The 17,806-nt window shown below is 40.4% G+C and overlaps 1 protein-coding gene and 1 long non-coding RNA gene across 7 annotated transcripts in view; one reads left to right on the forward strand and one right to left on the reverse strand.

Annotated features, from left to right (window-relative positions):
- The window catches only part of akap13a (A-kinase anchoring protein 13a), a 122,712-nt gene that overhangs the window by 16,081 nt on the left and 88,825 nt on the right, over positions 1-17,806 (reverse strand). For all 6 annotated transcript variants that reach the window (XM_086311527.1, XM_086311613.1, XM_086311788.1 and 3 more), the window contains 14 exons: positions 17,096-17,255; positions 14,157-14,224; positions 13,979-14,045; positions 13,183-13,330; positions 12,880-12,992; positions 12,515-12,661; positions 11,231-11,487; positions 10,708-10,833; positions 10,087-10,204; positions 5,874-6,122; positions 5,692-5,768; positions 2,881-3,062; positions 1,943-2,025; positions 1,640-1,828 (listed from right to left, as the gene is read on the reverse strand). In XM_086311527.1, the coding sequence (XP_086167653.1) occupies positions 1,640-1,828; positions 1,943-2,025; positions 2,881-3,062; positions 5,692-5,768; positions 5,874-6,122; positions 10,087-10,204; positions 10,708-10,833; positions 11,231-11,487; positions 12,515-12,661; positions 12,880-12,992; positions 13,183-13,330; positions 13,979-14,045; positions 14,157-14,224; positions 17,096-17,255 (1,984 nt within the window). The remainder of the gene's footprint in view (positions 1-1,639; positions 1,829-1,942; positions 2,026-2,880; positions 3,063-5,691; positions 5,769-5,873; positions 6,123-10,086; positions 10,205-10,707; positions 10,834-11,230; positions 11,488-12,514; positions 12,662-12,879; positions 12,993-13,182; positions 13,331-13,978; positions 14,046-14,156; positions 14,225-17,095; positions 17,256-17,806) is intronic.
- Positions 1,654-3,153, forward strand: LOC147338613 (uncharacterized). The gene is made up of 3 exons (XR_015131546.1): positions 1,654-1,872; positions 2,437-2,574; positions 2,657-3,153. It is a non-coding gene; the product is annotated as an uncharacterized LOC147338613 (long non-coding RNA).

The raw sequence follows: 17,806 nt of genomic DNA on the forward strand, positions 1-17,806 counted from the left end.
CAACAAGCGCTGGAGTAAAATCTCAAAACGCATCCCGACTCCTTTAATGTTTGCTATACACTTGAATCTCTCTCTCGGGCTATGAAGGGATCCAACTACTGAGCTCATTACATACTCAATTACATCATTTCCTTAGGGATTAATAACACGGTAGGCTCTCATCAGAAGAATTAAAATGAATAAACAAGTTTTCTTTACATACAAATTGTTTATAAACTCCTTACATACAAAAAGTACTGAAATTCACATTTTTTTACAGTGAATTTTTCCATGTGGTTGCCAAAGTGTATCCTTTTCACCTGCAGCCTCAAAAATGTGTGGTGGAAAGAATTTATCAGAACTTTTTTATGAAAAGTGAGGGCAGAACTGTCCATATGTAATAATCGATGAAAAACAATAAGGTGCTTTTTTAGCAGATGGCTTTATGCCTCATGTCATGACACAAGTTTTGCTTAATAATTGATATTAGCTATACATATGAATGAGTCAGTGCTTTCTCTTCAATGAGATATTATAATACCCTGTTTTATTCTCAAGGTGTCATTTACAAATGCAGTGTTAGGACCGCTTTGGTGTTAAGAACTCAAACCTCACTAAAAGGAGAATAGACCAAAAACTAAGAGGGAAAAAATGGTCCGCCTGCCTCCCTATCCTCACCTATGGTCATGGTCTGTGGTCTGTGGATACAAACAGCGATAATGAGCTTTCTTCGAAGGCAGAGTGGCTTGTCCCTTAGAGACGGGTTGATGAGATCAGTCATTTGCGAGGGGCTCAGAGAAAAGCTGCTACATTTCCACATCGAAAGGAGCCAGTTGAGGTGATTTGGGGATCTGACAAGCACGTCTGCCCGATGTCTAGGACAGACGCCCACCACAGTGGATGCTAATAGCTCAGTCACACCAGAGTTAAAAATAGGAAGAAACCCTCCTTCCAACTAGGAAAAAAAAAATCAGTGGTTGCCCATTGATTCAATTGAATGTTTTTGCTGTCAGAGATTCATTGCAAGTAGTTGCAGTGTACAACATCCTCAGTCACCATGCGATCAGTTTTGATCACAGGTAAGATAAGATAAGATAAGATAAGATAAGATAAGATAGAACTTTATTAATCCCTCAGGTTGCCTGGTGGGAAGCAACTTGTCTCCACACAATTACAATTTGACTCAGACCGACAGCAACCACTGTGACAGGTTTGAAGGTTTGCAAGTAATTGCAATCTGATTTATATCTGATGTTTATTTTCTAACTTGTGGTATCATTTAAAGTAAAACAGACAATGAAGGGCTGGGCATGATTAGGCCATAGGTATCCTGATTGAGGAGCCGAAAACGCTTCGTTTAAGGCTTAAAAACACAACTTCAGGATATCGCACTTACCCACTCAATCTTTTACATACCTTTCTTATAATCTTTTAAGTTTGCCTAGATGATAAAATTTAAAAACGTAAACAGGATAACATGTGTAAGATGTACTTTATGTTCATAAAGCAGCAATGACACATGCCACATACTAACAATGTGTAACAATGTTAGTATACAAGCCTCTCACTGTGTTTTTTTTCGTTCATTCAAATTTATTTCTCAGTATATTCAATGAATGACGCATCCACAGCACACATCTTAGAAACCTGTCTTTCTTACCTTCCTGCAGGGCATCTTTCATGATGGACGCCCCCCCAGGCGGCTCCAGGCTGCAGGGTGACCTGAAGAAAGGTTGGACCTGCCGACAGGCCTCCTCGCCTGGGCTCACGCCCTCCCACATCCCTCTGAAAAGCCGCACCTTCTCCTCCAGCAGAGACATGATTTCTGTATCCTTTTGCCTCAACAGTTCTGACCAGCAGAGACAGACAGACAGGAAGACACAAAGACAAACAGTGAGAAATCTCAGGCAAATGTGTGTGTGTGCTTGCTATCATACAAACAAATTTAATAGATTTCTCTCACCTCTCATTTCCTTTGCTTTAGTCTCTAGCTGTCTCTTGTCATCTTCTGTCTCACTGGGAATCCCTTCATCCTCATCCTTGTCCCTGTCCAATAAAGAAAATAAAGATGATGTACAACATCCCATAAATTAGACAGGATTAAAGACCAACAAACAACCAGAAATCTACATCACTTACAGTGTACAAGTGTTTAATCAATTAACTGGAGTTAAATTATTCACTAAAGTTTTGGTAATTAAAAACTTAAAAACAGTATTCCGAAACATTTTCATTAATTTGCAACATTTTACAGATTTCTCGTCTTAAAAAGACAAGTCATGAAAATAACCATTAGCTTCCATCCCACAGGACAACAGACAAGTGTCCTAAAAGTTTGAAGCACATGAACACATGGTGTTTTTAGTTCAAGAGAAAAAAAAACAGAAGCCATAGCCTTTAAAAAAAAAAAAAAATTCATTTCTGCCAATAGCATGATCTCCATTTGTGTTTTGGCAGAAGTCAGACTGCGAAGGAGACAGAGTGCCTAATCTCTCTCCTTCCCACTGGCTGCATTCAAATAATCCTCTGCTTATAGCGAGCTGTCCTTGAAGCCAAACCAGCATTAGACTGTCCCTGAGTACATCCTATCCCCAGGTAGAGTAGTGCTACTCCTCCTGACAGCACAGTGCTCTGTCCACAGAACTGGGCTTGGTCTAACTCATGGTTTACATCACAGATGGACGGGTGATGAACTCTGAGAGACAGAGCCCTTAATGTAAAGCACAGTGGAGTTTCTTCTGCGGAAGAGGTTGCAGGTTATGGTAAACCAGAAAAGATCGGGGTCTAAGCTTGCTCTTACATGTAGATTACAAGATGCAAAAATAATTGTGTGTCAAGTACAGTAATATATTTAGTCTTCATATGTTTTAAAATAAAAACACTGACATGAATTCTACTCACATAGACTGCATGGCTTCCTGGATGAGCTGCATCCAGGTGTTGCGTTCGTCTTTCGAGCTGGCCAGGACCTCCATCATCTCCGGCTTCTCTATGCCTGCCGTGATGAGGAAGAGGCCGCGCTCTTCGTTAGCGACCTCCCTGACAATCAGCTTCTGGAGGGAGATCACGGTGGAGCGCTGATCCTGCAGGGAGAGAGGCAACATGGGAGGAGAATGAAAAAAGAGAAGGAAAAAAAAGAGAGAGGAGAGATGATAAGGGGAGGGCCAGGAGGGAGGAAAGGGGGTGGAGGGAAAACAAATGGTGAGGATCAGGGAAGAGGATGGAAAAGGCAGGAAGAAGGGTGGGCTAAAGCAGAGGAGGAAAAAGGATAATTACAGGAGAAAAGCGTAAGAGAAACAAAGACAAAGGGATGGATAGGGATCACAGACACAAAGGGGAGAATGAAAAAATATGGAATAAAGAGAAAAGAAGAAGCCAAATTGACATTCTGGCTAATTTTATGATTATCATGGCTGTCGGCTGATTCACAGAGCCTCTGCTAACCTTGCATTCTTAAGAGTGCCAACACTGTAAAGCACATTTTAGTACACCACAAACCACTCCATCATTTCTTTTCAAACTAGTAAAACTCCAAAGCTGTAACCACATCCCTACATTTTTTCTCCAACCACTTGTCTGAGGTTTAAAGAATAGGTTGAGTTTTTTTCCTGTGTGTTTGTCTTCCTGGTGTGACTACATTGTAAACAATAGGAAGAAAATCCACAGCACACGTTCTACAGTTTAAACCAAATCAAGTGAGTATTTTAGAGGGGAAAAAATGTTGTTGATGCAGCACAACAAGTGGAACAGAAAGATTGAGTTTGCACTAAAAATACTCCACATTCAACATGAAGAGGGGGGGAACTATGCATTCCTACATCAGTCACCTAAACATAAATGCAAATAGTCACCTTTAATTGGATACTTTCACCAAAAATACTGCAATAACTGCTAACTGCAGCCTTTATCAACAGCCGTCAGTCTGCAGGAACTTATGTGGGCTATTTCTCAGACACTTCTTTGTCAGTTAAACCGATAAAAGGTCTGGAGATTTAGATGTGGCATTTGCATTCAGAAATCCCACAACATGCAACCCAGAAGAGCTCGCAATACTATCTTTAAGCTGCAAAAGCAAAACTAACGCATCACAGAGAGAAAGAGGGGGAACATTACAAGAGACCAGATCAAGAGCTTTGTTACGTGTGGATGGGAAAAAAAGAACACACAGCTACATAAAAAGGCCTTGATGTCCACAGAAGAGAGCAGTAGTGGATGATCACAGGATCCTTTCCATAGCAAAGGAAAGCAACCAAGCAGAAGGACTCCAAAAACACAAAAACAAAAACCCAACTGAAGACAAGACAGAAACCAGGAAAAATATTTCAGAGGAAGTCTTTTCTGTGTGATGATCATTGGTTCCAAGCTTTAGGGAGTCACTGACTGAAAGTGTTTAACATGCTGCTAATTTGTCCAATTACATGTGAGTTTGAACTACAATGGCTACCATTCCTGTGCAGTTTATGTAACTTTTTTTCCCATCAACCCATGAGAAAAAAGCACTTTAGCTTTGTTTATTTTTGGGCTTCCAGCTTCAAGCTGTGGTGATGATGCACACATCACACTAGATAGAATAGAGCATGGCCACCACATCTGTGCGCCAGCAAGCTAAGAGCACTGAATGCAACAAAATAGAAAGCTGAGGTGTATTTACTGAGTGTGTAACAATTTCCTAAGAGACAATTTCTGCTTTCAAAGTCGATCATTTCTGCTGTCATTTTGATGTTTGAATCGTCATTCCAGCAAAGATATGGAGCCACGGACAGAAGAGAGCATCTTTGAGGCCAGCCCCAGAGTAATGAAGTAAAAGCAGGTTTAAATTTTGGAGCCATTGTCACAGCGGAAGGTTGTGCTGTACAGTTAAAGCAAATATGACGAAAGATCTTTTGCTTTTCCTTCTTGTTTTATGCTTTTGTCAAACCTCTCAGCTTTGAGTTGTTCAGGCCTTTGACAGAGGCAAGGCAATACTCCCCTGTCTTAATCACTGTTACTAAGTAACAGCAGTTTGAATATATGTAACACAAAAATATGGAGCCAAATCTATAATATGCAGGTTTGGTAATAAAGCTCCAAATGTTTCAGCTGAAAACATTTAGATTCTCCTCGTCTTTTTGTTTATTTACTATCATCCATTCTCTTTTAGCTCTACAGGTCTGTGTTCCTGTAAAGGTGGTGATGATCTACGACCTGCTACAGTAGCTGCATGTACTCTTGTTGATCCACAGAACTGATGCCTATACTCTCAAAAACAAACCCTCTCCACATGGCTGCCATCCATTTCAAACCACATGTTATTCCCCTTTCTAATGTCAACAGCTCCAACTCAAACATTGCAGGCTTTTTTTTTCTTTTTTACTGATGGATGTGATTATTAAGCCACCAGCCTGCCTCTGTTTCCATTCCTGCGAGTGTGAGAGAGGGAGAGAGAGTGTGGCATGCCATGAAGCTGTGAGTCCTGTAAACATGGAAAAAACAACTCAAACCTATATGATTTATCACAGCTGGGTTAAGGAGCCCAGGGCCAGATAAGCTTTATTAGGTGCAGCTAACGTGCTAGCAAGAGGCAGGCATTATTTCACAATGGGATAGCTAAGAAGGGCAGCTCCTGCTAACAGCAACAACAGTGGGAGAGGAAAATATGACAGCATCATCTCTGGCAGCACTCATGAGTTCTTCATAACTGTAGGGCAAAGGAGAGGGAAAGAGATGACCTACCAGCATGGCAAAGACATATTTCTGGTCTTTCTCTTGGAGGAAGACGAAGACGTCTGATAGGAGCAGAGCATGAACCTCTGGAAGATGACCAGAAGAAAATCAGTTGTTGTTGGATTAGTTTAAATACATCGAAATGTTAGACCCTAAAAAGACTAACAAATTTCCCATCCCCAACTCCTCACCCTTTAATCTTCCCTGGGTGTTTTTCAGCTGTAGCGCTCCATCGTGGATCAGCCGCCTCCTAAGCAGATCCTCCCTGGCGAAAATTTGCCCGTTCTTCATCATCATAATCGACTTGTTGTCCATACGGCCGTGAAATTCCTTCAGGCGCCGTCTTTTCTCATGTTCGTTCACCTTGCTATCAACCGCCGCTATCACCTCCTTCACGAGTCGAATAGCCTCCGTCAGGTCAAAGTAGTCTTCGTCGCTCTCTGTGTTAGACGTGTGACAAGATTTTAGAAAATTTATTCTACAAGAGATTACCATAGGAATGTGATTTTAAACCAGCTGAAGCAAAAATGGAGCACCGTTACATTTGGTAGTTTAATGACTCCAATCTAACACACTTAACCCTGAACGGCTCAGACAGGTGGCGTTTAAGTGCGGCAGACGATGAAGTGACATTTTACTTCTCATTTCAGTATTTTAACCGTGGCTGCATTTACACTCACTGGAAGAGAGTACTGAAAGCTTTTTTATGGTATTAGCTGGTCACAGTGAGTCACACATATTATTATAGAGACATCTAAGACATCTTATAATTGTGTGGATGCCCTCATAGGGCATCTTTATTCTTTATTCCACTATTTTATTCTAGTCGCTTAACTACTCCCACAGTTTTTGTGCTATTTTCACCGTTCAAATCTTAAAAAATTCTGCTCTTTCTGCTAATGCGGGCTTTGACTTTTGGTGCTCATAACTTCTATACTTTTTGAGATATTGAAATTTTTTTTGCAATATTTTTTGCCCATTTCTGCATATTATCAGTGGCCTCACTGGTTTTCCTTGCCGGGTTGACCTGTGTTTTAGCTCAGTGAGATGAGCATCCGTTCTCAGACTGGGAGGCCCGGGTTCAAATCCCGCTTATAGCAACATTTCTTTCAGTTAACAGTTAAACTTTTTTAACTCTTTTCAACACAAATTTCAGTTTTTTCAGCTGTTTTCAGCAAAAACCTCTTTTCAGCAGAAATTCTGCTGATTGAACTCTTTTCAGCAGAATTTTCACCTCTTATCAGCACAAATCTCAGCTGTTTTCAGAAAAAACTCTTGAGCAGAAATTCTGCTGATTCATCTCTTTTCAGCGAAACTTTTTGCTTCTTTACCTCTTTTCAGCAGAAATTGAGTTTGGCTCTGTGAGATGAGTAGCCGCCTTGAGACCAGAAGTGCCAGGTTCGAATCCTGCTCAGGGCAACGTTTTTTCAACTTTTTCAGCTTTTTTCAGCAGACATCTTCAGCGTTAAGGCATCCACACAGCATTTTCCCAGGAAATGCAAATTTTTCTAGTTTGTTTTTAATTCTTGTACATGTCTAATGAAAAACCTTCATTTACAGTATGTATATAGCAAATTAAAATGATCATTAAGTTTCTTAGTAAGATGTTCGAGCAATACTTGGAGCCAGAATACCTTCAGTGTAGCTTTAACATCATTTAAGATGTTAAAGCCGTTTGATGTTTTGATAATTTTGGAGAACGCTGCAGAACAATTTAGAGATCGTGCCTGAAAAGCACAAAATGTACAGATATTTGTGATTAAGAAACAATAGTGTTTTACTCGATGATTAAAATAAATATGTCGTTCTGTATGGATTTTGCATGTTCTCCCCATGTGGGTTTTTCCACATACTTGGCTTCCTTCCACAGTCCAAACACATGGAGTTACGGTAACTGGTGAGTCTGAATTGGCCATAGGTGTGAATGTGAATGCGAATGGTTGTCCGTCACCCCTGATGTGGAAGAAAATGGTTGGATGGAAGGACGGACAGACAGAATAACTTGTTTAGACCTAGAAAAACTTTTTAGCTATCTAGACTTTTTCATTCCCCTGTACTTATGCCTTCATGTGCACACCACAAATCACAAACCGTAGTAATTAATGACTTCGCAAAGCCAACCTGTGGGCTGAATTAGACCCTCTACTCTAAGGGGACTCAAGCCATAAGAGCACCCACTGTATGTGTATATTACATTTTCTCTTTTACAAAATGCTCCGATGCTCCTTACTCTACAAATCCAAATATTTAACTTATTTTCTTTGCAGCAAATTGGACAAGAAGACTGATACCGCTTCCTTTGCATTATCTGCTAACTAGCTGCTGGCGATAGACTCATGCAGTGGACACACACCCAATACATATCAGTTTCAGCTTATGCTCAGCAGGAAAGAGAACGAGGATGGAATTATTTCTAATGAAATACATTTTTAATCAGCGTAGCTGCAAAAGCCATCTGGTTATCTAAATAAAGTGCGCACATAAAAGCCTTGATTAACTTGACAGCGGCTGAGTCACTGTCAAGTGACTCAAGCTTAACATTTATTTATAGAAAAGTACTGGGATTTTGTTTTTTAAAGTATAACAACAAAGGAGTAAAATATCAGGGTCTGCCATGAGTCAGGAAACATGGAGTCTCCGCTGGGGTACTCTAAGGATTACAGCAAAGTCACGAGTGTCCTTTAAGTCTGCAAAGTGAGGAAAACCCCAGTCAAACTGTCCCGAATGCACACTTGTTGTACTCTATATAACACTCTTGAGTTTTAGGCTCAGCATGCAACATCCTTCCCTAAAGTGGAATATTTTCCACCTGCGTTGTATGTCTGTGCTCCAAAGCAAGAAAATATAATCTCAAACTGTGACTCTACTGTGTTATTTCCTCTCAGTACATATCAGAGTTGGCAGGAGAGACTCTTCTTAAAGCACCTTGGGGATTAAGGCAGAGCTCCCCCATCCCACATAGAACTATAAACAGGCTTTGGGGAGGGATTAGAGAGAATGCACACAGTGGGAGGCCAGCTGATGAGAGCTGCTTTAAATCAGATATAAATATGGTGTGAAATATTCCAGCTCCTCAAAGTGTGCTTGATCTATTATCCTATAAACATCCATCCAACACATGTCTCATTTTTCTCAAAATATATGAAACTGTTTCCGAGAAATTGTACTTTTCAGGATGTTTCCTAAAACAAACGGCACACTGCTGTGGGCGGCTTTTCAGTGTACGAGCGGAGCCGAATGCTGTCAGGAAAAATATTAATAATGAGGTACTCCAGGAGTTTATTTTCTGTTCTCAGGATAAAGGTGATGTGATAAATATTACTGTAGATAAACTCTCTAAATAAATATATAAATCATAGAGAATGATGTAAAGAAAATATTGTATTTGGTTTGTGAAAAGTTCTAAAATTAAAAAAGCCAAAACTGAAATGGGAAAAATGACTTAATTATATTGCTTAAATCTCCAACTTTAAATTCACACATTTTTTTCTGCACTAAGTGAAACTTAGTGAAATTTAGAATTAAGATTTAAGCAGCATCCACATAGGAAGTAAACTTGTAGGAACGCGGTGACCAGACCACAGACTTTATAAGCGACAATGGAAATAACCAGGTCAACCGACTGAAGCAGCTACCATTAACATATTTAAGGGTAGTAAATACATTAGGGCCTTGATGCATACTCAATCATGCAGGTAAGTAAATCCCCAAAAGTTGATTCTGTTCATCTGGACGTAACGTCAGTGGAAGAAACGTTTCGTCACTTATCCAAGTGACCTGACTGCAGGATTCCCCAATCTTATGAACAGTACATTTGCATAATGACTGAAACCAGCCCACTGAAGGAACAATGGGCTGGGAGGCCAGTTCCTTGATCATTAACATGCAAATTCTCATGACCATTGATCAACAGGCCATGGCCATGAGTACCATTCACAGAGAGTTGGGGAAGGCTGCAATCACAGCATTGTGAGATGGTGACAGATGTACCCTTAGGCCCCCTCCTCGATTCAGACATGTCTTTCCCTTTTCACGAAAATGGCCTCCTTTGATCAGTGGTTGTTGATCAATGGTCATGAGAATTTGCATATTTTGGTGGTATTAGGGCCTTATTCGGGCAACTGCAACCTGGAATGTTTGCTATCAACAAACTTACAAAGTGATACTCGATTAGGAAACCTTCTGGTTGTTTTGTCTTTGTTAGTTTCTTGAAGTTGCTTTGCTTGTTAGTTTATTGAAAATGTGTAATAAATATATCGATTAATAAGAAATTCAGTATATTTAGCCTGCAGCAGCAACCTGTAGTAATCCAGCATCTGAAAAATTAGAACCAAGTTCGTGCTTCTGATTCTGATTCTGATTCTGAAAGTAAAAACAGTGAAAAAAGGCCAACATGAAAATAACCTTTAGTGTGCTGCAGCAGTCTCTGAATCAGCACGGGGTACTTCGTTATCCTCTGGGTCACAAGAAGGATGCATTCTGGGATGCCAAGCCTCCGCACAATGCTGCTACTCATCTTTTTCTGAAAGAATAAACAAGAGGTGCTTTTAGTAAAACATGCCCACACACAACAGGTGGCAGGGTCTCACATAACCAGCGAGAAGCTGCAAAACTCATTTGGCGTAGAACAATACAGCAGTAGTACTTGAGAGGGTGTTTATTGTTATTGTTTATGACGGCGAGCACTGGCGTTTCTATAATCTGCCTCGAGGGTAATACAGCTTTTATTCAAATGTCTCCGGCACATGCCCTGATTGAAATGAACTGCAGATGCAAAATAATACAACTAAAAGGAAAGCAACACAGAATAAGAACAAGCTCTTTGTTCAACGCTACTTCAAGCACTTCCATACAAGAGAAAACAATGTCAGAACTCTATTCAACAAACACAATCGTGTCTGGAAAGCCAGACATCCTGAAGAAAAATGTGTTTTCATCAAAAAGCATGAAAAGAGACTTCTCCGGAAAGTTCGTCTGCTGTGTGACAGACACTTGATAAATCCACGAGAGAAGCCTGACGCTTACTTTGATGAACGCTTTGAAGCGTTTGTCTTTGGTTAGAAGATCCTTGTGGAAGTTAACAGCTTCGTTGTGGCGACTGCAGAATCTTCCGTAAACCCTCTTCATGCTTTCACCATTTGATCCCGAAAACTAGAGAAGGAGTTGACAGATGTAAGCACACAAAAACTAATGTTGGTAGAGCAGAAATAAATAAAGGTTAAAAAGCTAACATTATTTTCAAAGCTTCAGAACTTCAAACGTGAGTTGAGACAAATGTTTGGGATTTGTGGGAGCAATATTTGACTCAGAGATTGTGTAAATTTACTTTGGAGGTGTAAGCTTAGACGAGAACAAAAAAAACCAACATTAGGCCTTTCATAACAGCCATGAACACACATGCATTCTGTCGATAACCTTTCAGAAAAAGCTCTCGTTTCTGTAAAATAAACAGTCATGTTACCTTTTAGGTTTTCTGTAAAACCAGCTTGTGTTAAATCAGCTGTAAAGAATAGAAATGAATTTTGAACCAGCCCCTGCCCCCTCTCACCTGGCTACCCAGGATGTCCCCTATCCTGCTGATGATGAAGCCTCCTTCAAAGACTCTTCCCTCTAACTGGCTCTCCTTTTTCCTCTCCAGGAGGCGCAGGAGGTGCTGTGTGTGGAGCTCAAGTAGATCATCTAGAACGGGGAAGAGCTTCTCCAACATCTGCTGCTCCAGCTGAACCTCCTTCTGCAGGCCTTTGCTGTACACTTCTGACATGATGCGCAGCGTCCGAACGTGATGCATCTCTGTCTGCATCAGTTCTGCAGGACATGAAGGGAAATGACACTTAAGCCTCCGTTATAGTCACTGACATATAACATCAGCACCATCGCCATTTCCACTTGTATGTGATTCCCTGCATGATTCTCCTAAATAACAGGTTTCACAGCTCAGAAAGAGAACAGCTTCACTGGTGGAACAGGAAAAGAAGTAGTCGCTAACAAAGTGGTTATGGAGGTTTTTCCAAAGTTTTCTGCAGACTTTCTCATATTTTCAAACTGCTGCAGCAATCTGTGCCATCTGGGAATCCCTGCACTCATGTATCATAAGATGCCTGCAGAGACTCATGCCTCCAGCAGGTACCCAAAAGAAAATTGGAGGTGCACAATAAGCTGAAATGACAGCCACCAGCATACACCACCTGCTATTCAAATACATCTATACCCTCCCCGTATCAGAGGTGCACAGAGTTTTATAGAGTTCATAACTTTGCAACTGATCTGCAACTACAGTGGTAGGGGTCACTGCATAGCTCGCGTAAAAGGAATACGAAGAAAATTTGACTACAAATAGATTCAAATCAGCTCAGGCGCATTAAGAGTATCTCAGTGCACATTTCAATCAGGTAAAAAAAAGCCATATTAGATCACAGAGCCTGGTAGATACAACTGAAGAAAATTCAGGAGAAAGTCCTTAAGTGGGGCCCAATTAAAATACTGTAGGTTCACCCTTAAACAAAGTACATCAGGCATGAAAATAACAATGACACAGATGAAACAGCAGTGACATTTTTATTTTATCTAACACTGTTAATCCTGGGCTTAAAGGCGTTACCTCCTTTCTCGAGTTTTTGTCTGCTTTAAATAACATTGGTCCACTTTTTACTAGATGCTTCCTTACTAGCTGACACACAGAAATGTAGGAAACCAGGCCAAGAATGAGCTTGATTAAAAATGTTGCTACTCCATTTAAGAAACTATTACCTTTCCTTGCTTTGCCAGTAACCATCTTCAGATTAAATTACGTTTAATCAAAGTTACTGCAGTGAGTATTATATGTGGTGATTACCGTAGATGACATCTTGTCTCTTCACCAGCTCTTTGTCCAGCTGCTGCAGGTATTGCTGATCCACACCTAAACTCCACGAGTCTGCTTCCAGCTCTTTGGCCTCGGCCTCAAACTCCCCCATCAGCTGCCCATCCATCATTTCTGTTCCTGAGTCAACAACACAGCCTGAATTAATAAAACTAACTTCCATTTATACGATAATCTACAGGTGAGAGGTTTGGATAAACCACATTAAGTTTCTGTTCGGTGCAGTATATGCATTAATCATTTATTTATTTTTAAAAAAGTAATTATTTTTTTCACATTAAACTAGCTTAAATTAAAAAATGTGGAAAATGAATTTGTGTGTGTGTGCCTTTATTAACCTTCATCAGTAAGTGATTCCATGGATTCTGTGACCTGGTTGGTTCTGTTGAGCGAGTCGGTGGACTGAGAGAGATACCGCAGACCTTTAATGGGCATCTCGTCAAACACCGGACTGAATGGAGACACGATAATAAAATTCACGTTATTAATGTTGTCTTTGTAACAGGCCATACACAGTTATGTGTATCTGTTTAAACACATTGTACAGGGGTCAAATAATGCATTAAAAACTAAACTATTAAAAATGAAATTAGATTAAGTACAGAAACATTTCACTCCAACACACACACAGATCAGCTCACCCAGCAATGTTGCTTATTGAGAGACTCTTGGAGAGGTTGTTTCCTGTGAAAGTCATGATGTTGGTGTGTCTCCGTGATGGGATCATTAAGGTGGAATGGTCCTCAGGGGGCAAGATGGCCGACCAGGGGCGTTCCTTTGTCCCACCAGCTGGACCAGAGCAAACTTAGATTACAACAATAATCTGAACACTTTTCAAAACCAGCAGGAGATCCTAACTTATCCTGACTTTTTGGGGCCTCTGGTATAGTTAGAAACCTCGGTTTCATGACAAGTCATTGCTTCCAAATGCTAAATTTAAAAAGCTAAATCACTGACAGGTAAAAGCAATGGTTTTAAGACTGTATTTTGGCAAATACAGTCCATCTTTTTCTCTCCTCACAGACTGTCTACCTTCTTAGACATAATTTATTAGGAGACTTCAGAGCAAGCGGACAGCACAAAGCTTCTCTATTCAAAGGAAAAAAGGTTTTGTCCTTTGACTAATTTAACAGTTTAAATCTGTTTAAATCATATTTATGTGTATGTGTGTGTGTGAGTGTGGCTGAATATTCTAGGAGCAACACTTTGAGCTCTGGTCCTAAGAACAACCCCAAAGAAGCACTCTGTCACGGTGTGTAGATAAAAGCTACACTTTTTGCCAACTTTAGTGTAAGTAATTATCAGAACAAAATAAATGTGCACAAAAACCCTTCAATCTCCTCTTATTAGGGGATCAGAGAAGTTTGGCGATAAATCTGCAAATAATTACAGGCTGTGACAACTGTGTAGGCAATCTTGAGCTGGTTTCACACTCACGTTTGTTCCTCATCGTTACTGTAGGAAACAAGCTCGAATCTGGTACCGCAAACTGCTGGTTGGGCAACTAAGCAGAGAAACGGTGAGAAAAAGCATAAATGAAAAGAAAATCGATATTGGCTTCGGGACAGCAGAGTACTACAGAATCGGTGGAGGAGTAACTGCGAGGAAGCTGTACCTTCATCTTCACCTTGGCACAAACAGCCAGGCTGTCTCTGCAGCCCTTGTGGACGGAAGCATTGCAGTCTGGAAAGAAAAGAAGGAGTGAATACTGTTAGCCTGATGGTGGTGGTGGTGGGGCATGTGAGGGTGTGCGGAAAAGTGGGGGCTAGAAAATCTGACTGGTTTTTCATAGCCGGCCAGGAAACTCCACCAGCCTGCTAATGAAAGCCAGACTGGAGCAAAGCATGTGATGCAATCGAGGGGTAATGCTGCTCGTGGACGATGGGGGGAAAAAAAACAGATATGACACACACGCACGTCACCACCGAATTGCATGGGAAAATTTAAATCATGTAAACATTCTCGAATCACCATTTAAGAACAAAGTCATGGTTTTAGATTGCTGACATTTGACCTCTTCTACAGGCTGATCTGTCCACTAAACTCAAATTCTCAGTTTTTCCTAATATTCGCTCTTTATTTTTAATGCTCACATCAAGGAGGGAAAAAAATGGTGGCTGATCAGGATTTAATCATACGGGCATATTTCCAGGAGACAGAAGTCCACTCAACACACATGTGAAACCCACAAACGCACTATCAGACCTAGTCACCCAAGCTAGAATGCATACAGTGCAACATTTCCGTTCCTGGGATTACTTCAACAGCCGCTTTTAGTCTGGGTGAGAAAATAGCGCTGCACGAGTCAGAAAGGCAGCAACACTGTCAGGGCAGGGAGCTATTGCCTGAAAATGTCTCACTGTAAAAATATTAGCAAGTAGAAGATTGCATGATTATCAAAGCACCTTGATTTCCTGCAGTGATATTTTTTTTCACATGCCTCTGGATTTTATTAGGTTTTTTACTGCTTTTTGGTGACATTCAAATAAGACCAGCTAATCTGAGACAAAGGATCACTGTATTCCTCTGCTGAATGGACACTAGCCAGAGTACAAACCTCCCTCACTGTCTGTGGCTCTAACAATGTGAACCAGACTGACTGAATACAACAGGGGCTGTTTTTGCCAGTCTGAAGCATCTGAGGCAGATTGTGGCCAAGAGGTCTGCTGTGATCCATCGCAGAGCTTGTTTCTCCTTTTTAGGCTTTTTCTGGGCTTGCGCCAAAGACTTGTGCAAAAAACTAGAACCTCTTTAGGGCTGCCTCTGCCGCTCCAGTAAAAAACAATGCAAAAAACCAGTTCTGTTGTCTGTAATCAAAGTCTGACTGGGTTGCATTAGAAGTAGCTCTTTGGGGAGTTTCGCTGCAGCTGCACAACTAACTGCTAATATAAAGTTCAGTTGGTGTTTCATGTTTTCTTGCACTGTCCTTTATAATCAAATAAAGAAATTCTAATTTACTTTTTCTTTAAATTAAATCTTTTCATTTAGTGCCTAAATGTAAACACAGAGCCTTTACAGTAAACTGACTTGACCTACTGTAGGGTCTGACTCCTCTGCTACTCATGCAGTTCCTGTTCATGAGCTATGATTTAGAGATATTACCTAAATGCATCACATGCAGGAAATCAGTTGTTGTGAAAGTTAACAGATATAAACATAGCTTTACTGCTCTGAAAACAATGACTGAACACGCGTCTGTGTCACTGCTAAAGGTGTCATTTAACTGACGTAGAAACACTATTTTCTTGCTATACAAATGTGTGTCATGTCCCATCACACATAAGGCAGGCTGTAGTCCACCAAGGATATCCTCCATACATTTATGTTTGTTTTAAAAATTTCAACCAGGGTCCTGCTTTAGAACTACCTGCAAAAGGTGCCAAATAACCTCTTAACCATTTTCTCACTGTCAACTTCAGTCATGCCGGTCACCATGATTGCTATAAAAACACTAAACTACTGTAAACCAAATAATTAAATTGAGCTTGCATTGCATTAACTTAGCAGTGATACAGGTGTTTACCTTTTTTTTATTACCAAATAGCTTGAATTAATGTAACTTATAGCTGAAATATATCAGTAGAATTCAGCTGAGGGGGCACAACGCTGGTAACACAAAACAACTTTTAGCCAAGCAGCAACCCCAGATGCTACCGCTAAACGAGAATCACTCCACACAGACTCTCATTTTAAAATGCCCAACTTCAGCTACAAAGTGAACACCTTATTTTATTTTTCAAATTAACTAATTTAAATTGGCAAGTTGATATATTAAGTTGGTTTAATTGACAGGTGCGCTGACATGTACAGCTTTGGCTGGCAGCTGTCTGCTAGGCCAGTTCTTAACAAAATTATCTGACAAATAACACGGCCTGCTTTGTGGTACAGCCGTCAAAGAAGTCTGTGCTACATTTTTGGCAGGAGAAATTCTACACTGTATAATTCTGCTCCTCAGCACCAACTTAGCAGCCATTTGTGCCTGTTTGTTTGGGAATGCAGCTTGCTAACCGAGATAGCTAGCGTTAGCTGACAACTTGACTCTTTTAATCCTAATATGGTCACCTCAGGCTTTTTAAAACAAGTGTGTACCAACTATGAAGCCTCAAAATTCATAATCCAGAGACTACTGGGTAATTTCATAGACGTGTGGTCCATCATTTACATACAGTCTGTGCTTTTAGCCAAACAATGAGAACTGCTAATCAAAACAACTTTAGACTCAGCACCGCTCTTACTTAGGTTCTCAGTAACACACATAGCAAGTGTGAAGTGGATCGGATGAATGGTTGTTGAGAGACAAAGACGAGAAGAAACATAAACTAACATATTCAAACATGCATATTCCTGGATTTATTGGTGAAATCTTTTCATTTCCTCTCCTTATGTTCAGCATCGTCTTTCAGAAACGACTTGCAGCTTAGTGTGCTTTCAGATAAGAAATTAAAATCTTCTAATAAAATAATTAAAGGTTATTAGGATTTAATATAATTTAAAGCTACAGCAACTCTGCAGAAAACCAACAAGACAAAAAGGAAAAAAAACAAAGTTACTTACATGTGCAATGGAACGCATCCTTGCCATTAAAACCTTTATTGCACTGGGAGCACTGGGTGGTGTGGTTTGAGCTGACTGGTGTAAAAACATGACCGTTCACAATCTTCTTGTCCTTCTCCTTGCCCTCCTTGTCCTTCTCCCGTTTGTCTCGCTCCTTTTCCTGCACAAATGGAAATTAATTAGTTAAGAAGACAACCCAACCTTGAACTTCGCTAATTGCTTCAACTTTGCCATCCAATTAGAAGTTTCGAAGTGAAGCGTGGTGACGTGTAGCATCCACTAACATACCAGACACTGACACTGGGCCAGTCGCTTCTGTTAAATTCCAATCTGAACCCTGCAGAGCAACATTATTACTCGGATGTAGGACGCAGCAGGAGGGTTTGCATATTAAGTGATGCATTATTTATCCTGACAACAAATTGTCTCATTAAGGAACTCTTTAAAATAAAATTCAGACACTTTGAATCCTTTTTTCTGAGGTGAGACAGAAGACTCAGAGGTGGAGATCTTCAATGACCATTTATCCCAAAAGGGCAGCATATTTTCATATTACGTATTCGTTTGGTTTCTCAAGACACTCGAATACTACTATTCAAAATCTCTTATGAAGAATGAGGCATTTCTGCAGGATGCATGACTGGTGACGGAGACGCACTGTCTGGGAATCACTTCTATGACCTTTCCATAACAGTGTGGGCTTTCTGCTGC

This window comes from Aulonocara sp. 'chitande type north' Nkhata Bay, linkage group LG1 (genome assembly GCF_057382095.1).
Source record: "Aulonocara sp. 'chitande type north' Nkhata Bay isolate Kocher_YH1m ecotype deep benthic linkage group LG1, A_spYH_male_GT1.1, whole genome shotgun sequence".
NCBI lineage: Eukaryota > Metazoa > Chordata > Actinopteri > Cichliformes > Cichlidae > Aulonocara > Aulonocara sp. 'chitande type north' Nkhata Bay.